An 18980-nucleotide genomic window follows, 5' to 3' on the forward strand; every position below is an offset into this window, starting at 1 on the left:
TTCTGACAGGGTATACATTCTGACACATTCTGACAGAGTATACATACTGTACATTCTGACAGGGTATAGATACTGTACAATCTGACAGGGTATACATTCTGACACATTCTGACAGGGTTTACAATCTGACACATTCGGTATACATTCTGACAGGGTATACATTCTGACAGGGTATACATTCTGACATATTCTGACAGGGTTTACAATCTGACACATTCTGAAAGGGTATACATTCTGACACATTCTGACAGGGTATACATACTGTACATTCTGACAGGGTATACATTCTGACACATTCTGACAGGGTATACANAAGCTGAATTCCGAAATGCTAAATGACGAAATGGTGAACGCTAAGTAGGGAATGTAACAACTTCCATTTCTTAGGGACTTTGGTATGTCCCAGACTGGTGACAGAACCCATGCCCTCCTCCCCTTTGCGAATGGCCAAAACTTAAAACCTAAAATGTGAGGGTTTGCTAATGAATGCAAAACGGAAACAAACAGCTCGTTAAGAAGTAAAGAGAAAATATGAAGATCCAAAATGCAATATGTGCAGCGGATTGGTTTTGGTAGAGTTTGCAGGGGTGCTTTACCTGCGTAATGACGAATGTCGGACAAACTTACAACACGACGATTTCCATGGATGTTAATTGATGAAGACTATAAACAAGTTTTGTGATCGCCGCCATGATTCCTTTGGGAACGGGGACTATGCTATATCTTCGTGTGATACGATGGTCGATGTTTTTTGTTTATTAGTCCCCTACCTGTGAAACCGGGGGGACTATAGTTTTCCCCTCCGTCTGTCCGTCCGTCCGTCCGTCCGTCTGTCTGTCCGTCTGTCTGTCTGTCCGTCTGTCCGTCTGTCCGAAGAGGTTTGTCAGCACTCATTCTTTCATGGATTTTAATCAAACTTTACACACATGTAAAAAAATAAAATATCTTCAACAAGTTCGAGTTTCAAGGTCATCGGATCAAGGTTAAGGTCACTATTACTATAAATAGAAAGACTTTGTCAGCACTCTAGCCTCTTCATTCTTTCTTGGTTTTTAATCAAACTTCAAATAGTCATAAAGAATTAAAATATCTTCGACAAGTTTGAGTTTCAAGGCCATCTGATCAAGGTCAAGGTCACTATTACATAAATAGAAAAACTTTGTCAGAACTCTAGCGTCTTCATTCTTTCTTGGTTTTTTATCAAACTTCACACAGTCATAAAGAATTAAAATATCTTCAACAAGTTTGAGTTTCAAGGTCATCTGATCAAGGTCAAGGTCACTATTACTATAAATAGAAAAACTTTGTCAGCACTCTAGCGTCTTCATTCTTTCTTGGTTTTTAATCAAACTTCACACAGTCATAAAGAATTAAAATATCTTCGACAAGTTTGAGTTGGACAGGTTCGAGTTTTAAGGTCAAATGGTCAAGGTCACAGTTACTATAAATAGAAAATTTTATTTAACATTCTTCCTTGCCTGTTTATCAAACTTCACACACTTGTAAAGATACCTTTACAATCAACAAATAAGATTTCTTAGTATTTTTATTTCCTTACCGGTGAAACTGGGTGGGGGTGGCAGGGAGGGAGAAGAAAACAAGAATACCTAAAGTTTTCCTCGTTGTCTGTCCGAAGAAGTTTGTCAGCACTCTTGCGCCTTCATTCTTTCCTAGTTTTTAATCAAACTTCACACTATTGTAAAGAATTTAAATATCTTGGACAATTTCAAGGTAATCGGGGCAAGACAATGTCACTATTACTATTTTAGAAAATCTTTGTCAGCACTCTAGTGCCTCATTCTTTCATGGATCTAGGTTGAGGTCACTGTTGCATCTTAATAGATTGCGGGGGCCGGTAGGGGACATGTATTGCTTCAGCAATACTCAGTATGCTTGTTATGTTCATTAGTACGCCGTATTGTATCGGTGTCACTTCCGCGGTCCTCGCGAGTCTCGATGTAACTCTTTTCCCTGTTCATAATTGCTCTAGTGTATTGTTGACACTTCTGTTATGCTTTCCCCCCTTTTGACAGGTTGCAAGTAGACGTGTCTTCATGATGGTCGGAGTGCTCTTCATGCTGTTTGGGATTGTTGGTAAACTTTCCGCACTGTTCATCACTATTCCTTACCCAGTGTTGGGGGGAGCAATGCTCATTATGGTAAGCATGTTTACAGGGGTGGTTTTTGCCAACCTGCAGCACGTTGATCTCCGCTCTAACCGGAACTTGGCCATACTAGGGATATCTGTCTCCTTCGGTCTAATTGTCCCATTCTGGGTCGAGAAACATCCAGATCGCACGAAAACAGGTGAGCAAATACAGGTTTACTTCTATGGTGAACCTTATTTATTGCATTTCGAGAAAAAGAGCAACATATTTCAGTCAACTAAATCCATTCTTGATGACATTTAATCTCCATATATTCGGAAAAGAATGCTGATGTTAATTTAAACTTTATTATGTTTTTTCCCATTTACAGTATGATGTAAAGCAATACACAATGGTTGAAATTGGATTTGGAAACTAGTTTCACAACTTAAGTCGATCCTGCTGTTAAATAGCTGGCTTCCCCTATTTTTGTTTCTCGTGATAATGCTAGTGTTAATGATTTGGTAAATTAAACTGTTTTCTTTTCAACACCAATGCCACCCATTTTTATGGAAAAAAGGATACAGAGAAATAAAAAGATAGTTACTCCATTGATGTCGCATTGATATATATTGATGATGTTTTGGTGTTGTTGTTGACTAACGCATTTATATGTAAATCAAATATATAAACAGGACAGTATCAAGCGGAAATATTAGTTCGTTTGACAGTTTTCGCTTTATACAGTCTTGACTTATTATTCAGTATACAAAAAAAACCCGTAAACAATCTTTTATATTTAGGAAATGAGGCCCTAGATCAACTGATGGCGATGCTGCTTGGAAATCCGATTTTGTCCGGTGCCGTGTTGGCGTGTTTGCTGGACAATACTATAGCAGGTAGGGTAAAACCTACAGGGAGAGAGAAATTATAAATGTTCAAACTGATTTGTTGTTCCCTTGGTTAGAAGATCAATATATAAATAATCAATAAAGAATGAAGTAATTCACTACCATTAAACTAAAATGTCTTTGTCGGAAAATGGAGTTTGTTTCCGTGAAATTCTTTTAAATCGACCGGATGTACAATGTGGAGGGTTGAAATGAGATAATACAAGTTACATTTGTCACCTTATCTTAAACTTATACAACTTTCAGTCCATCGCTATCGGTTCATATTGTTATTTGTTTTCACAATTCTTGCTGAATATGGTAAAATCTCGCTATTATGCCATCAAATGTCCAGATAAAAAGTTATCCTCGTAAACAGGTGTGGCAATATATCGAGGGAAACACCCAAATTGTATTAAATAGCGAAAAGGGACCTTGACTTACGCTTGTTGTAAACGCGTTGGAAAAAAGGAAATGAATGGTGTTACATCGAGGATTTAGTTTTTACGTTTTGTGACACCAGTGTCATTCTTATAACATGTTCTCGCCGATACTTAGATACATCCTTGTTGTTTTAAGGGTCACGTGTGGAGCGAGGGTTAACCGCCTGGGAAGATGTGGCGTCAAACCATAGTGACAAACCCGGTGACGTCAAAGTCAACGACGAAATGACGGCTACAGAAGGAATAGAGATTTATGAGCCTGCAGTTCCCAGATGTGTGCGAGGGTGGAAGGGATTTAAATATATCCCATTCATGCCAGATACATTTTCTTATACACAAACTGAAACAGACAAAATAGAAAGCGCATAATATTTTTCTTTTTTTCATGTATTATTTAAATGCATGAATTATTTTTTGCTGATTATTTATACGCTCATATTCTCAACTAGTATAGCCGTGTTACCAGCACTGATATTAACGAATATTATACTGTTTAGTGAGCTACAGAGATGTTTGGGTCAAAACGGTCGGCATGACGTAGAGAAAATTACCTAACTTATTTTTTCCCCAACACAGTGTTGGTTAAGACATCAAATGAACTTGGCACGAAACCGCAGTCTACCATACGGGATCGTCCATTGTCCTAGATTGGCTTTCATGCTTTTGACCTTGTTGAGTACTAAATTGACGAACTGGTCGTATGGTTCGTTAAAAACTGTCTTGCTTTCGGCTTCGACAAAATTGATTTCTGAATAGATGTACAAGTATGTTTGGCTTTTTGAGTTTTTGTTTTTGCTTTGCATTCTTCATACACACTCCGGTTTGACTACTCTCTACAACTGTATGTCTCATTAAACTTTATTTCTGTAATGTGATTATCAACGTATTCTTGCCTGTCTGAAGTATAACTCTACATAGCTGAGTTTTATTTGGTATATGCGATGTTAAATAAATCTTGTTATCCGTGTATCTTTGTTAAATCGTTCAACATTTCGGCACCTTGGTAACAACTATGCTAATTAATGCTCGGCACTACCCGTCATCGAAATCCTCTTTTCTGATTGGCTGTCTCTTATCTTGGAGGTGTACATATAAGGTCAAACAGAACGAAAATAAAGCAAAAATTGCTAAAAGATATAAACTTTAAAATCTGAGGTATTTCTGTATCTTTTTATAAATTGTTGTTCTTTTTACTTCACTTACATTTCACGGAGTTTGCGTAGACAACAGGACACTGTTTCACGTACGGCTTTCCGATAAATCAACGTTAGCCAAGCTGGACTACTCCCGGACATATTTATCACAATGCTGCATGCATATAGGAAAATAAGTGTGTGAAATATGTTACAATTGTTTTTGTTAGCTTTGATAGTTAACATTTAGTTTATCATACCAACAGATCAACTCAGAAAACTATCGGGTCTTACAAAATTACAGCACTGTGCAATTTTCAGTACTATATGTTATCAAAATATGAAGGTCAATTTTAAAATAGCTTTTCGCTTGCCCGTGCTAAGGTTGCTCCATGCATTTAACAGTAATGGAGGAAACTTCATCAGACACACTTGATATTAAGTACATTTTATAGACACTCGCCTTGAAATGATGCAATAAATACTGTCCAATCCGACCACTGGGTATTCAAACATCCTGTTTAATCCAACATTTGTTAATGTTAACGACGAAAAACGACCTGTGCATTTTCAAATCCTGTCCAATATGCAGACAAATGTTTTTGTCCAACAGGGAGTCGGACTAGACAGCGAGTCGGACTAGACAGGTGAATACGACTAGTAATATGTTATACTGGTTGTCAGATTTGACAAGTTAATCGGACCAACATTTGCTATAAAAGGTGTCGTACTAGACAGGTTGCAGTGTATGTTTTTTTCTGTTATCAATGACACTTCTTTGACACGAGAATAATACAACATTTATTTTATTTCTCACAAGTAAAGCAATCATAAACACAATCTAGCTATGGCCAGTAGTGGTCAAAAGCTACTAAACAACCTCCATTCCTTGGCAATCACCGGTATACATACTTCTCGACGATTGGCGCAATTAAACTGCAATAAGAAACGTTAACATATAGTAGCAACATGGACGTAATCTTCTACACATTTTTACAGCATTAATCATGAGACTTATTGTTTATATTGATAACCGTTGATATACTACCTACATAGCGAGGGACGGGGTACCAGTAGTTGATCTGACGCTGGATGCACAGTGGGAACAGAACCATGTGTGCCTCCTCAAATCGCTGACAGAACTTCCTCTCCCAGTACAGGCTATCCTGTGGCAGCTCTTTGGTCAGTACCACGGACAACTCTAGTCCGTAGTTAAACAACATCATAGCTTCTGACCGTTTGGCGAAATTGACTTTGTCTCTCTTTCGACTTCCAGAAGACTTCCATAAAGACCCCCTTTTGACCTGAAATGGGGCAGTACCCCAGTGACGTCAGTGTGAAGGACCTGTTCATACACTTATATATAGGTTACGACAGAGGGACAGACCTGTTAAAGCGATCTGTTCAAGTACAACAAATTCTGATCGAAACGACACGAATATCAACAATGCAACTCCAAAATGCTTAAAAATATAGCTCGTTTGTTTATAAGAGTTATGTCCCTTGATATTGTCACAAGAGGTTGTGCATTCTATAAGTTGCCATTTTAAATACAATACAAAGAAAGAAAGAACCAAAATGAATGGCGTTTTTATTGTTTTGTAACTACAAAACGGATACTGTAATATCCTACTGTTTTGCAATCACCAATGTTACTTACGATTCCACCATCCTCGGACCATTAAAACCATGACCGACCATCTCTCTTTGACGATTTTTTTATCAACGGTACAAAGTCCAGCAGCAGGGTTAGAAGTTTGTAGAGAAGGGTGCAGAATACCTCCTGTCCAATTCGCTAAAATAGATTAAAGCACGTTTATTTCAAGGAGAAAGAGTGAATAATCTAGACACGTTAGTTCAAGAAGATTATTTTTGTCAGATGGATCAAAGTAGTCTAGTGACGCAATCAGAAATGGGGGCTAGCAAAACGGAAAGATTATCATATTACAACGGTGCTAACATACTCAGAACAAATAAATATGTACAGAATAAATATCAATATAAAAAAATAATCATAACCCAAGCCAGATCGGCAGATATTGGGCACACTTTCTGAATTTCTGTTGCGGTGAAATACTTGAACAATCTTTTGATGTATTCGGGCTCTGGCTCCACGCTTAACACAAAAATTACAAAACAATTGATTAAATTTTCTAAAATTATGAAACGATTATTTACGTTAGAAATAACACCATGCGTAATGTCAACTTACAATCAGTACGGAATAAATTCCAAACTTACCACGTAAGGTCCCGATATCATGGATATACAGCAGGACCTCGGTGCACTGCGCTCAGCATTACCACATATATCAGGAATAACCTGATATCCATTGTAGTAATCCAGGAATTAATATGAAAAACGTTAATTTCAGGGGAGTTACTGATCATCTCCGCCTGAGCATCTAAGCAACAATTAAGTATGTGACGTCACATATAGCTTCTCTATTTTACCCATACGTACAACTTGACTGAATTACCTGTCTGAGTACACTGTCTTTCCGCTAAGGTCCGTCCTTTGATACGAAGCGAGCTCTGATAGTGTTGAGGAATTCCGCTAAATCTGAATTCTACTGAAATAATTAAGTGATTATGTCTCATTGCGATTCCGCTACGAGTCGAACCCAGGACTATAGCGACAGTGAATAATTCTGATAAAAGCGATATAGTTCAGTGATATTTTTCACATTCATCTGTAAATGAAAAGACTGCTTATTGACCCCCCCCNTATAAGACATATCACACCTACTAAATACTAACAAACCTGCAAACAAACCCCGACATCATCCCTCTCAAGTGATAGCACGCGTCTTGCAGTCTCTTGTTGATCTGTATTCAATATACAATAACTTTTTTTTCATGTCAGCATTCTAACACTTGAAAGGAGACGGATTTACATAAGTACTATATACTTGTTTCTGGATCCTTTTCTGTATTTATAACCATGTACTATTGTAATTAAACATCAATAAAATAAAGTTTAAACTAACACTTGAAATAATGTCTATCTATAGCATGATATTGCATTTAAGATCTATATCACAATATATATTCTGAAATGAAAATTGTCCAGGCATGTTTCAGCTCTGTCAGTCGTCTGACCTTTAATAGTGTGTAGAATGTAGTATTAAACATTTTCGGTTTTCTACGAACTCTCACAGTTACACTACTCTACCCTTATAAGTGTTGAGATACACCCCTAAATACATGCAATGTCACTCTCTACGCGTCATAATAAGCTCCAAACATACTTACCGGTACTCAAACAAAGTCGCAGGCCCTGTGGGAAAAGACGCTAAATCTAAATTGTAAGTTTGAAACATGTTTGCTTATTTTTTAAAATTTCAAATAGTTAAAATTAATTAGAGTTAAACTTACTTATGAAAAATCTTCGACTGCAAAATTCTCAGATACGTACTTTTCAAGTAAATCTTTTTTTACAATTTGCATATTAAAATATCTTAGGTCATGTCCAGCATCCGAAGCCGGAAGTGAGATACATTACAATTAAATCTAATTACGCATCTATAATCCATGAAGTGTAGTTTGTGTAAAACAACCTGACACAGATGAGGATGCTGAAAAAGAATTTCAGAATTCAAACAAATAGAATGCTAATAGATAATTTGTGATACAAGTTCAGTTGGTAATGCACTCAGTTTGCATGGACCGTACACGGACTTCTGGTACTCCCATAACATGAGAGGCCGCTGGTCGCCCTTTTTTCAATCGGATATGATTTTGCCGACTGCGACAAGTTTTTCGCCGTGTAAAACCTCTAACATTGTTGGAGTAGGACTTCTGGTAGAATTAAGATGCACTGCCTAGGATGTTATACACTGTACAGCCAGAGTTACTGAACTGTGACTCATATATATACAAATCTATATTTAGTATCTGATGTTTTGAATAAGGTTCTTATACTGCCCAGGATGTATCGACTTCAACTTTTATCAGCTGTTGAAAGCACGGGATTAGATTAGCTAGATGTGTGCCCGGTTGAAGTGAAAGTAGAATTTGTTTACATGACCTTTAACCCATAAAGATATATCGTGTATTACTACGCCAGTAACACCTACTTGTGTATTTATCTCTTACCCTAAACAGGCGTTATTTATTTTTATTTATTTTTTTATCTTTTGAGACATCTAATGAATAATTAAAACAAAATACGATAGTCAATATATTACGAATATAATCCGCTATCAAATAAATAAATTGTTAATCGTACAGAACTATTTTTTTTTTTTTTTATCTCGGAGTTGTATACAGGTGTTTGTCGTCATAAGGAAGCAGGGTCATGATCATGTGCTTGAAGCGAATCACTGGGTCAAGTTATTTCTCAACCTATTGTTGTCTTACTCAAGTTAGGCCTACTACCTTATTTGGGGACGGTAGTGTTTACGTACGTGGTGTCCGGTTTGAACATCATATAGGTTGTGGTGTCATTCTGTAAAGATGTCTGCGGGCGTTTGGACTCTCGTTTTATCATTAGTGGCAGGTGTGAGCTGTGATATATATTTACACAACCCAAGGTAAGTATAGTGAAATATGTTCAAATGTAGAAATTATAGAACCCAAATTCTGTATTTACTAATAGATGTATCTGTTTAATCTCTATTTGACTGTTTGATACATGATGAATTCAAGTTTGTCAACATCTGAGTCATGCCGCCAGATAACAGGTAAACTATACTGTAGTAGTGTACACACACATACAGATAATTCAATACATATGCAGCTGTAATCCTGTCCTTGGTTTATTGCACTGCAGTCAACAGTAGGAATATTGATTGTGATATTTTATAGCCCCTTAGAATGGGTGTAAAATATACATGTATGAACCGTGTCCCTACCTTAAAATACACATACTCTATTATAATTTAGTATTTCTCAGGTGCATGCACGTTTTATTTTGAGATTTATTTTATGAAAAAAATACACTGTACTATATTATTGTACAGTCTGTTAATTTTCTTAAAAAAAACCCTTTAGTTATACTTTTCACAAATTCTCTTTTGGAAACCTCCAGGCAGATTTTAAAAGTCTCCCCCCCCCCCCCCAACCTTCACTCTCCAAAAATAAACCAAAGTTTTACAATTTTGTGTTTGAAACTGTTTATCCCTATAATCTCCTGAATACATTTGTGTTTGATAAATATTTGTCTATATGACTTCAATTTATAGTTTTCATAATGGACAATATCTCCCTTTGTTTATTTTGGAGCCCTGAGGGGGTCAGTAAGAAAAAGGAAAAAATCTTAAATCCAAAAACAGATGATTATCAGCAGTACTCTCATCATTTTGAAGGACCGCAAATATTTGCAAAGTGAACTCTTGAGACAAAGTTTGGTGAAACATGAGGTTAAATATAGTGCACCTGCAATTGCTATACAGCAAAACCTTGTTGGTGTCACCACAGGAACACACTGTGTAACATTAAACTCCTCCACCTTGACTATATACTGTAACAGCCTATGAACTTATGAGTTTTTGTTGAGAGTTTTGGGCCTGGTATCAAACTAAATTATATCATTTTTTTTTGTCACTTCATTAACACATCGAGATCACAAAAATTATCTTCCAGCCTAGGACATACGCTAGGACTAGGAGTACCTTACTGACTTGAGCCTAGGACGTATGCTAGGAGTACCTTACTGACTTTAGCCTAGGACGTATGCTAGGAGTACCATACCGACTTGAGCCTAGGACGTATGCTAGTAGTACCTTACTGACTTGAGCCTAGGACGTATGCTAGGAGTACCTTACTGACTTGAGCCTAGGATGTATGCTAGGAGTACCTTACTACATGGATCTCCTTTCAAATTAAGAATTCCTCAGTAAAAAAATGTAACAATAAAAACATAAAATGTATGTGTACTGTTTCAAAAATGGTAATTTTACATTTAAGGTTAAGACAATTGAGTACTGGAATACATTTTATGACCACTTACAAATTTGTAAGACAGATATATATAGTAACTCACAGTTTCTCCATACTGAGTATAAGAATTGATCTAACTGATCTTCAAATTGTTGTAAGCGATAATATATGTATATTGTCATCAATTGTCCTGCAAAATTGTGATGTTGTAAATGGGCTTAGCTATTTATCAATAAGAACAGGCTTGCATGTTTGTATATAACTATGATGTCAAAATAACTGGGAAGAAAATGGAAAAATGAGGCAGATAAGGGAGGAAAATGAAACAAGAGAAAAGGTTTCAATATTATACTTATAAATGCTACTTGTGGATACATTGTGTATATGATATTGGGTTAGACCTTATCAAATCTACAAAAACCTTTGTTGAGAATTTGTTATTAGAATGGTGTTAAACTCTGGGTGGTCTCTCAAGTTTATTCAGTTTTATAAGGAGTGGGTGGTCAGTGGACAAGTAAACTAGTACACTGGAAGTGTAGGACTATTTGTAACAGGAAATGACCACTTAGTATCTGGGTCAGTGATTGAGGAAGTAACTATGACATATACTACATGGGCTTCTCTTGACTGACCTCGACAGACTGAATCTAAATTATTTGTCCTGCAGCAGCAGGTCAAAATGATCAAATACACTAGTCATCTATAACGTCATAAGAGTGTATACACAGGTCATCTATAACGTCATTACAGTGTATACACTGGTCATCTATAACGTCATTAGAGCGTATACACTGGTCATCTATAACGTCATTAGAGCATATACACTGGTCATCTATAACGTCATTAGAGTGTATACACTGGTCATCTATAACGTCATTAGAGTGTATACACTGGTCATCTATAACGTCATTAGAGTGTATACACTGGTCATCTATAACGTCATTACAGTGTATACACTGGTCATCTATAACGTCATTAGAGTGTATACACTGGTCATCTATAACGTCATTACAGTGTATACACTGGTCATCTATAACGTCATTAGAGCGTATACACTGGTCATCTATAACGTCATTACAGTGTATACACTGGTCATCTATAACGTCATTACAGCGTATACACTGGTCATCTATAACGTCATTAGAGCGTATACACTGGTCATCTATAACGTCATTAGAGCGTATACACTGGTCATCTATAACGTCATTACAGCGTATACACTGGTCATCTATAACGTCATTAGAGCGTATACACTGGTCATCTATAACGTCATTAGAGCGTATACACTGGTCATCTATAACGTCATTAGAGCGTATACACTGGTCATCTATAACGTCATTAGAGCGTATACACTGGTCATCTATAACGTCATTAGAGCGTATACACTGGTCATCTATAACGTCATTAGAGCGTATACACTGGTCATCTATAACGTCATTAGAGCGTATACACTGGTCATCTATAACGTCATTAGAGCGTATACACTGGTCATCTATAACGTCATTAGAGCGTATACACTGGTCATCTATAACGTCATTAGAGCATATACACTGGTCATCTATAGCATCATTAGAGCGTATACACTGGTCATCTATAACGTCATTAGAGTGTATACACTGGTCATCTTTAACGTCATTACAGGGTATACACTGGTCATCTATAGCATCATTAGAGCGTATACACTGGTCATCTTTAACGTCATTACAGGGTATACACTGGTCATCTATAACGTCATTAGAGTGTATACACTGGTCATCTATAACGTCATTACAGCGTATACACTGGTCATCTATAGCATCATTAGAGTGTATACACTGGTCATCTATAACGTCATTCGAGTGTTTGACAATATTTGAAAACTAAAGTGCACATGTGTGATAGTAGGTTCCACTCCTGTTGCCATTGGCAACACAGTATGTAAATCTTTTAAAAGTTTAAGGAAGGTCATTTACAGGGAATATGAACACTTCTTGAATACAGGAGAATTTTAACATAAAGCACCAATTTTCCTCTTATCCTGGCCATGTGGCGTTCATATTCTCTATGAATGCCAGCTGACAGCAATTCCTTGCTTTATCACATCAGAACAAAACTTCAGTAATAGAAAATTCAGAAAGCACTATTTAATAATTAAGCAAATGATTAATGAGAGTGTTAATTAACTGAAGTGAACTGCTGTTCATACAATAGATCAGAGGTTGCTTTACTTCAGAAATATTTTTCATGTCTCTTGATTCCCAAATAAAGAACTTCACACGAGTTACAAGGTATGGCTTGCTGGTAAAGTAGGTTAATGTGTTATTATAGGGTAGAAAAGTGTTTTCAAATACAGAGATCATTTTTGTAATTTATGAACATGAAACTGACTCAGCCTTTTTATTTATCGTAAGTTCTGTTGTCAAAGAAACTTGAGACGACTGAATAACTGGCTTTGTTAACGTGCAATTAACCCATCTACCTGTGATTGTAGGGTGTATTTCAGTCACGATACCTGTGATTATAGGGTGTATTTCAGTCACGATGAAACATGATATGTATTGTGTCTAAGAAACACCAGATGACTAGACCTATTTAATTTTCTCAGGCACCACTCCTATATTTATATGTAGGTCAATCTTTTTGGATGAAATGCATTTTTTATGTGATTTGTATTGTGTCTCAGAAACATTTATAGTTCAGTCTTCTTGGGTGAAATGCATTATTTCATATATTTTGAACTTTTTGTAATTTGATTTGCTAATGTTTAACTCTGGAAAGTGTATTTTAACTACACAGCATATACAGTGGAAAACAACAAAACATGTAATTTTTTCTTAATATAATCACATTCACAGTAATCGCTTTCTTTGAAATTTTACCTTTCTCTAGAACAGGAGCAAATTTAGGATAATAACACCTTCGGAATGGGGGATATGATTAAACAGATGTACCATATGAAATATTTATGCATACATGTGACATGCATTCCATGCATTTAAATCTGACCATTTGGCTGATACTAAGTTTTATGGTCAGCTGGTATGTATGAACTTGAGTCATGCTGTATATGTTGATTTCAAGCAGTTAGCTGACAGCTAGCAGAGGATCCTTTATGAATCATAAATAACTCCACGTTTCTCCATGTACAGTGAAACCTGTCTAATCTGACACTGGAGGAGGTCTTTTGCATTATTTGGTTGTGTTCATTAAAAATGAGATTAGTTTGTGATGTCAGATCAGACAGGGTGGCAGAATATTCAGGGGTCAGATAAGACAGGTTTTTTCTGTATATGAAAGGAAACATTGATATTTATTATATATACACCGTTTGTATTATTGTTTCCGTCCATAATCACTTTCATATTTAATACATATCTCGATTCATATATTGTTGACCAATACGTGACCTGTGAACACAAAGGATCTGAGTAAACAAATGATATAAAGTTTACTGGCCTCACATTTGCCGTGTTTATGTATATATGACCGGCCGCCCTTTTGGGGTCTGATGTCATAGTCCGGCCATACGACGTAATCCTACGTCGTCCTTGCAGTCATAACTCCAATACCATTGCTGACATTCCTTACATCTTTATTTCCATGTACAGCTTACTCAGGTTAATCCAAATGTTGATAATCTTTAAATCTCACCTTTCTGACGCTCAAGGTCTCTTTCCTTTTTGCCTCGCAAGGTCTTTTTTTACTGATTGATTGATTGATGGGGCTTTATGTCCTTGTTCCGGTTAAAACCGAGCCTAGGACAAAAAAAAAAAAAAGGGGGGGGGGGGGGTGTGTGTGTGTGTGTGTTATGGTTGCAATTCCGCCTTTTGAGTGTTGACAAAAAGTTCTAAAATGGAGGATATGGGAACCTAGTTCTAGTTTCTATAATTTAGGGATTGCAATTTGGACTGTCACTTAAAGCCCTACACTAGTCTAAATTTATATCCTATTCTCCGTGGTGGCTAGCAATTAGCCTACCTTTTTCGAAAGCCAGCAGAGTGATCTTTAACGTGCAAGGCGTGACTCTCCTTACACCGGACCACCATTTAACGTCCCTTCCGAAGGACAAGAAGGTTAGAGGACAGCGTGAGGGAGTATGAACAAAGGTCTTATGGAAATAGCTTGTTAAGAGTTTATTGGTATGTTATCTTTAGGAGGATTTATAAACACCAATTGTATAACCCCCGTCCTGCGGGTACTTATACAAGTCATGATGTGTACGAATAGTAAAAAGGGGGAATTGGTAAAGGATGTTGATACTGTAGAGAATAGGGTGCGGTATAGATCTGCTGGCGTTGTGTTAGTTTGAAGGGTAAAGGTAGGTGATTTATGTGGTTTGATATGGAAACACTGTCTTTCAGGAGGCTGTGGCTACTGTGTATGATCACCAACAAACCTTTCTTCTTTTTTTTCTTTTTTTACTCTCTCGTTCTCGTTCCTTATATACTTGCTACTTGTCCCTCACAGAAGACCTCCTGCTGAGGCTACTTGCTGATCTCAGCCAGTAGGACATTTGACCAATGTTGTGTTTCTTATTTTACTTTAACTTGATATTTTATCAAAACTATAAATGTTACAACTGATCTAAATACTTGTCCTGAAAGATGACATTCTCTGCTTTATACTGAAGTCTTACACTTATAACACAAACCTTGAACTTAAATGCATTATTGAATTATTTAATATTTGAACACTTCAAATGACAGCAAAACATATACAGAATCAAAACTACTTGCTTGATTTGATTAATCAAAACAGTTCCATAAACTACACATTATGCTTAATGTAATTGTTTCTCTATTCTTGTATAAAACAATGAAGCTACATAGAAATAGTATGTTAAATTTGTTAAACAATAACAAATCAAACTACACTATATCGGCTGAGGTTCAGCTTATCATTTTAATGGTCCCAGTGGGGGTATCCCACTACTGACCATGCATTTAGCCCTTCAGCCAGAGGGAGCTGATCACACAGCATGACCCCCTATACAGCTCAGCTAGTACTGATTAGCCTACACTTGTGCAGCTAAAACTAATTATTACTTCTCAGATAAATTGAGATGATATGTCACACTATTTCTCTGTCAGTCATATATACATTATACAGGAAGTCCTCATTGATATATATATATGTCTGTATTTGTAAAATTGGTTTAATGAATGGCTTATTTACAACTGAACTTGGGGCTGACGATGTATTGTGTTTGCAATTTAGAGCCATAACAAAAATGTTGTTTCCCTTTTCTCTGCTGTGATACATAAATGAAAAGAAAAAATCAATTTTTATCGCAAATGTAGTTGTATCTACATGAAGTTTAAAATCAAAAATTCAGTTTAAGGATCATACTACACTTAAGTTGATAATCTAATACTGAAAAATATGTATTTGGATAATTAAATATGTTTCTCAGTTACATATGTAACATAGTGACCAGTTAATACTTTGATCATAGTTTTCACAAAAAAAAACTCTCTACCCCATCTCCTCTTCAAAAAACTAGGGAAGGAAAACTGTGAATGAGGGCTGGTTTTAATGGGGCCTCAAGCCAAACACTAAGACTTGTTTAGTATTATTCACTTACAGAGAACTGAGATACATTTTAAAATTCTGACAGTTATAGTTATATTTTTTTTGTGAATATTTGTTCAAGAGTTACACATTATCTGTTCAATTGATTGAATGAATTTTGTATTTTTCAGGGGAAGTAACAATCGACTAGATGAGGAAACAAGGAACAGAGCAAATGATAACAGGTATTTCAGCATTCTTATATAATACACATACTTCTCCGGGTGATGTTCGTAAATTTGATTTCCTTTCAAGCCATTTAGCCTGAGGCGAGTCCACATCATAAGTGATCATGACACATGAGAAAACATCATTTGCATATTTAATTATTCATGACTTTAAATTTATTAACAAAGAAAATGAAAAAAAAAAAAGTTGAAGTGGAGCGGCTTGATGTTCAACAGACCATTTACGATATATCTTTGTAAAAAAAAAATGTGACCATCGTAAAAGTTAGTTGTGTAATTTGTGTAGTCTATATGTTCTTGTATACCTTTATGCTGTGTCGGATGAAAGGTCGGTGAATAGAAGGACATAAATATAAAGCTACAATGTAAACTGAGTAAAGCCATTATTTCTGTAGTAAACACATACAGCAGTCTAGCATGACCAGTCTAATCTTCTATTTACGTCATACATTGCTCACTAGTCATGACCAGTCTAATCTTCTATTTACATGTACGTCATACATTGTTCACTAGTCATGACCAGTATAATCTTCTATTTATCTCATACATTGCTCACTAGTCATGACCAGTCTAATCTTCTATTTACGTCATACATTGTTCACTAGTCATGACCAGTCTAATCTTCTATTTACCTCATACATTACTCACTAGTCATGACCAGTCTAATCTTCTATTTACGTCATTCATTGTTCACTAGTCACCACCAGTCTAATCTTCTATTTACCTCATACATCGCTCACTAGTCACCACCAGTCTAATCTTCTATTTACGTCATACATTGCTCACTAGTCATGACCAGTCTAATCTTCTATTTACCTCATACATTGCTCACTAGTCACCACCAGTCTAATTTACTATTTACGTCATACATTGCTCACTAGTCACCACCAGTCTAATCTACTATTTACGTCATACATTGCTCACTAGTCATGACCTGTCTAATCTTCTATTTACCTCATACATTGCTCACTAGACACCACCAGTCTAATCTACTATTTACGTCATACATTGCTCACTAGTCACCACCAGTCTAATTTACTATTTACGTCATACATTGCTCACTAGTCACCACCAGTCTAATCTACTATTTACGTCATACATTGCTCACTAGTCATGACCTGTCTAATCTTCTATTTACCTCATACATTGCTCACTAGTCGCCACCAGTCTAATTTACTATTTACGTCATACATTGCTCACTAGTCACCACCAGTCTAATCTTCTATTTACGTCATACATTGCTCACTAGTCATGACCAGTCTTATCTTCTATTTACGTCATACATTGTTCACTATTCACCACCAGTCTAATCTTCTATTTACGTCATACATTGCTCACTAGTAACATCGGGATACTTTAAGTAGAATTGCATAAAATATAGGGATTTGTTTTAGTTAAATTTATGATTCATTTCTATTTCAAGAATGGAAATGAAATATTCAATATGTTTTCAGGTATTTAGTAAAAATTCTTGTTTTTCCTCCCCCAAAAAATCACTGTTTGACATCATGAAATATATGTTGAATGCAATGTACATGTATACTGTATTCATGTCACTTAAGGCTAATAGCTGTTGTCACATGATGGAAAACCTCAAAGAGTCCAACAAATTTACATTTATTTCATACAAGTTATAAAAAAACTTGATATCCTTAAATAGTTACTCCCCTTATATTATCTCATCCGTATACCTGGACCGTCTTCCAAAACATACACCAACACAACCTCCAACACGCATCGTTGTAATGATTAGGATTGTTGTTAAGAATTCAAATATATAGTGTTATTGTCAATGGAAAGACAAAAACAGGATGATGAGACTTTACGCGACAACCATAACTAATGTCACTGTCTGCAGTGTTAATGTATGTTATAAATGCAGGCACACATGAGTGATTTTACCTGTGTCAGGAAATGATCAATTTTAATACATCATTTTGATGATACACAGGAATGTATAAAGAAAACAACTTAATACATGTAACCTGAAAAACCTTTCTGTCATGGACATTTCTTATGTTCACAATTTTAGAAAAAAACAATTTCTATGGACTTTCTTAGTCAGTATATATTGACTTGTATTTAAATCTCACTACATACTAATTATTATTGAAGAGTATTTTCTCTTGCTTGCTTGCTTTGGTCCAAATTTCTTATGCCCTTGACCCTAATAATACATGTCATAAAAGTTGGTGGTCAGTTAAAGCTACAGTGTCATAATATATTGGAGATTATACCAACAAACAGCCTTCTGGGTCAAATCCAAGAACTAAGGCCATCCTTAGATAATTGTTTGTTAGCACTTTCCTGACTGACTTTTTTCTGGTTTTAGAATGTTTGACTCCCAAAACAACAACCGTGGTGGTAACAATGTCGGTTCCCTGTATTACTACGCTGGATCCATTCTCCAGATCGAGTGGTGAGTCCCGAAATATTGTTATACCTTCAATTCAGAAGTCAACAATGTAATTTTTCTGATATCTTCAGAGTTATCACTTTTTGGACAAAAAAAACCGACCATTGGAGTCAAAATTATTAGTAAAGCAACAGAGAAAAAACAAAATATTTCATATAGATGTAATTTTTACTAAAGAACATACAAATCAATTTATTTAGGACAAACCAGCATTCCTGTGCCAGTCCACACAGCCACTGTGAGTTAGTGATCCAATACATGTGTCACAACCTGGTCAGAGATGGCGCCACCACAAAGTGAGTATAGCAGGAGGGGAGGGTGGGGAATAAAATATTTACAAAGTGAGTCAGCAGGAGGGGAGGGTGGGGAATAAGACATTTACAAAGTGAGT

At 36.1% G+C, this 18980-nt stretch overlaps 2 protein-coding genes across 2 annotated transcripts; both read left to right on the forward strand.

Moving 5' to 3' along the window:
- Positions 1 to 1590: 1590 nt before the first annotated feature.
- Positions 1591 to 4548, forward strand: LOC110441110 (solute carrier family 23 member 1-like). Its single transcript, XM_021484211.1, has 3 exons — positions 1591 to 2307; positions 2891 to 2986; positions 3557 to 4548. The coding sequence occupies exons 1-3, from the start codon at positions 2055 to 2057 to the stop codon at positions 3787 to 3789; spliced, it is 582 nt and encodes a 193-aa protein (XP_021339886.1). The 5' UTR covers positions 1591 to 2054; the 3' UTR covers positions 3790 to 4548.
- Positions 4549 to 8855: 4307 nt separating this feature from the next.
- On the forward strand, positions 8856 to 18885 carry LOC110441109 (protein DD3-3-like; the record flags this gene model as incomplete). The annotated part of the gene is made up of 4 exons (XM_021484210.1): positions 8856 to 9087; positions 16117 to 16170; positions 18506 to 18592; positions 18790 to 18885. Coding segments are annotated over exons 1-4 (314 nt in total), but the record flags the coding sequence as incomplete, so codon positions are not given.
- Between the last annotated feature and the right edge of the window lie 95 nt (positions 18886 to 18980).

The sequence above is a fragment of the Mizuhopecten yessoensis genome, unplaced genomic scaffold (assembly GCF_002113885.1).
Source record: "Mizuhopecten yessoensis strain PY_sf001 unplaced genomic scaffold, ASM211388v2 scaffold715507, whole genome shotgun sequence".
NCBI classification, from domain to species: Eukaryota; Metazoa; Mollusca; class Bivalvia; order Pectinida; family Pectinidae; genus Mizuhopecten; species Mizuhopecten yessoensis.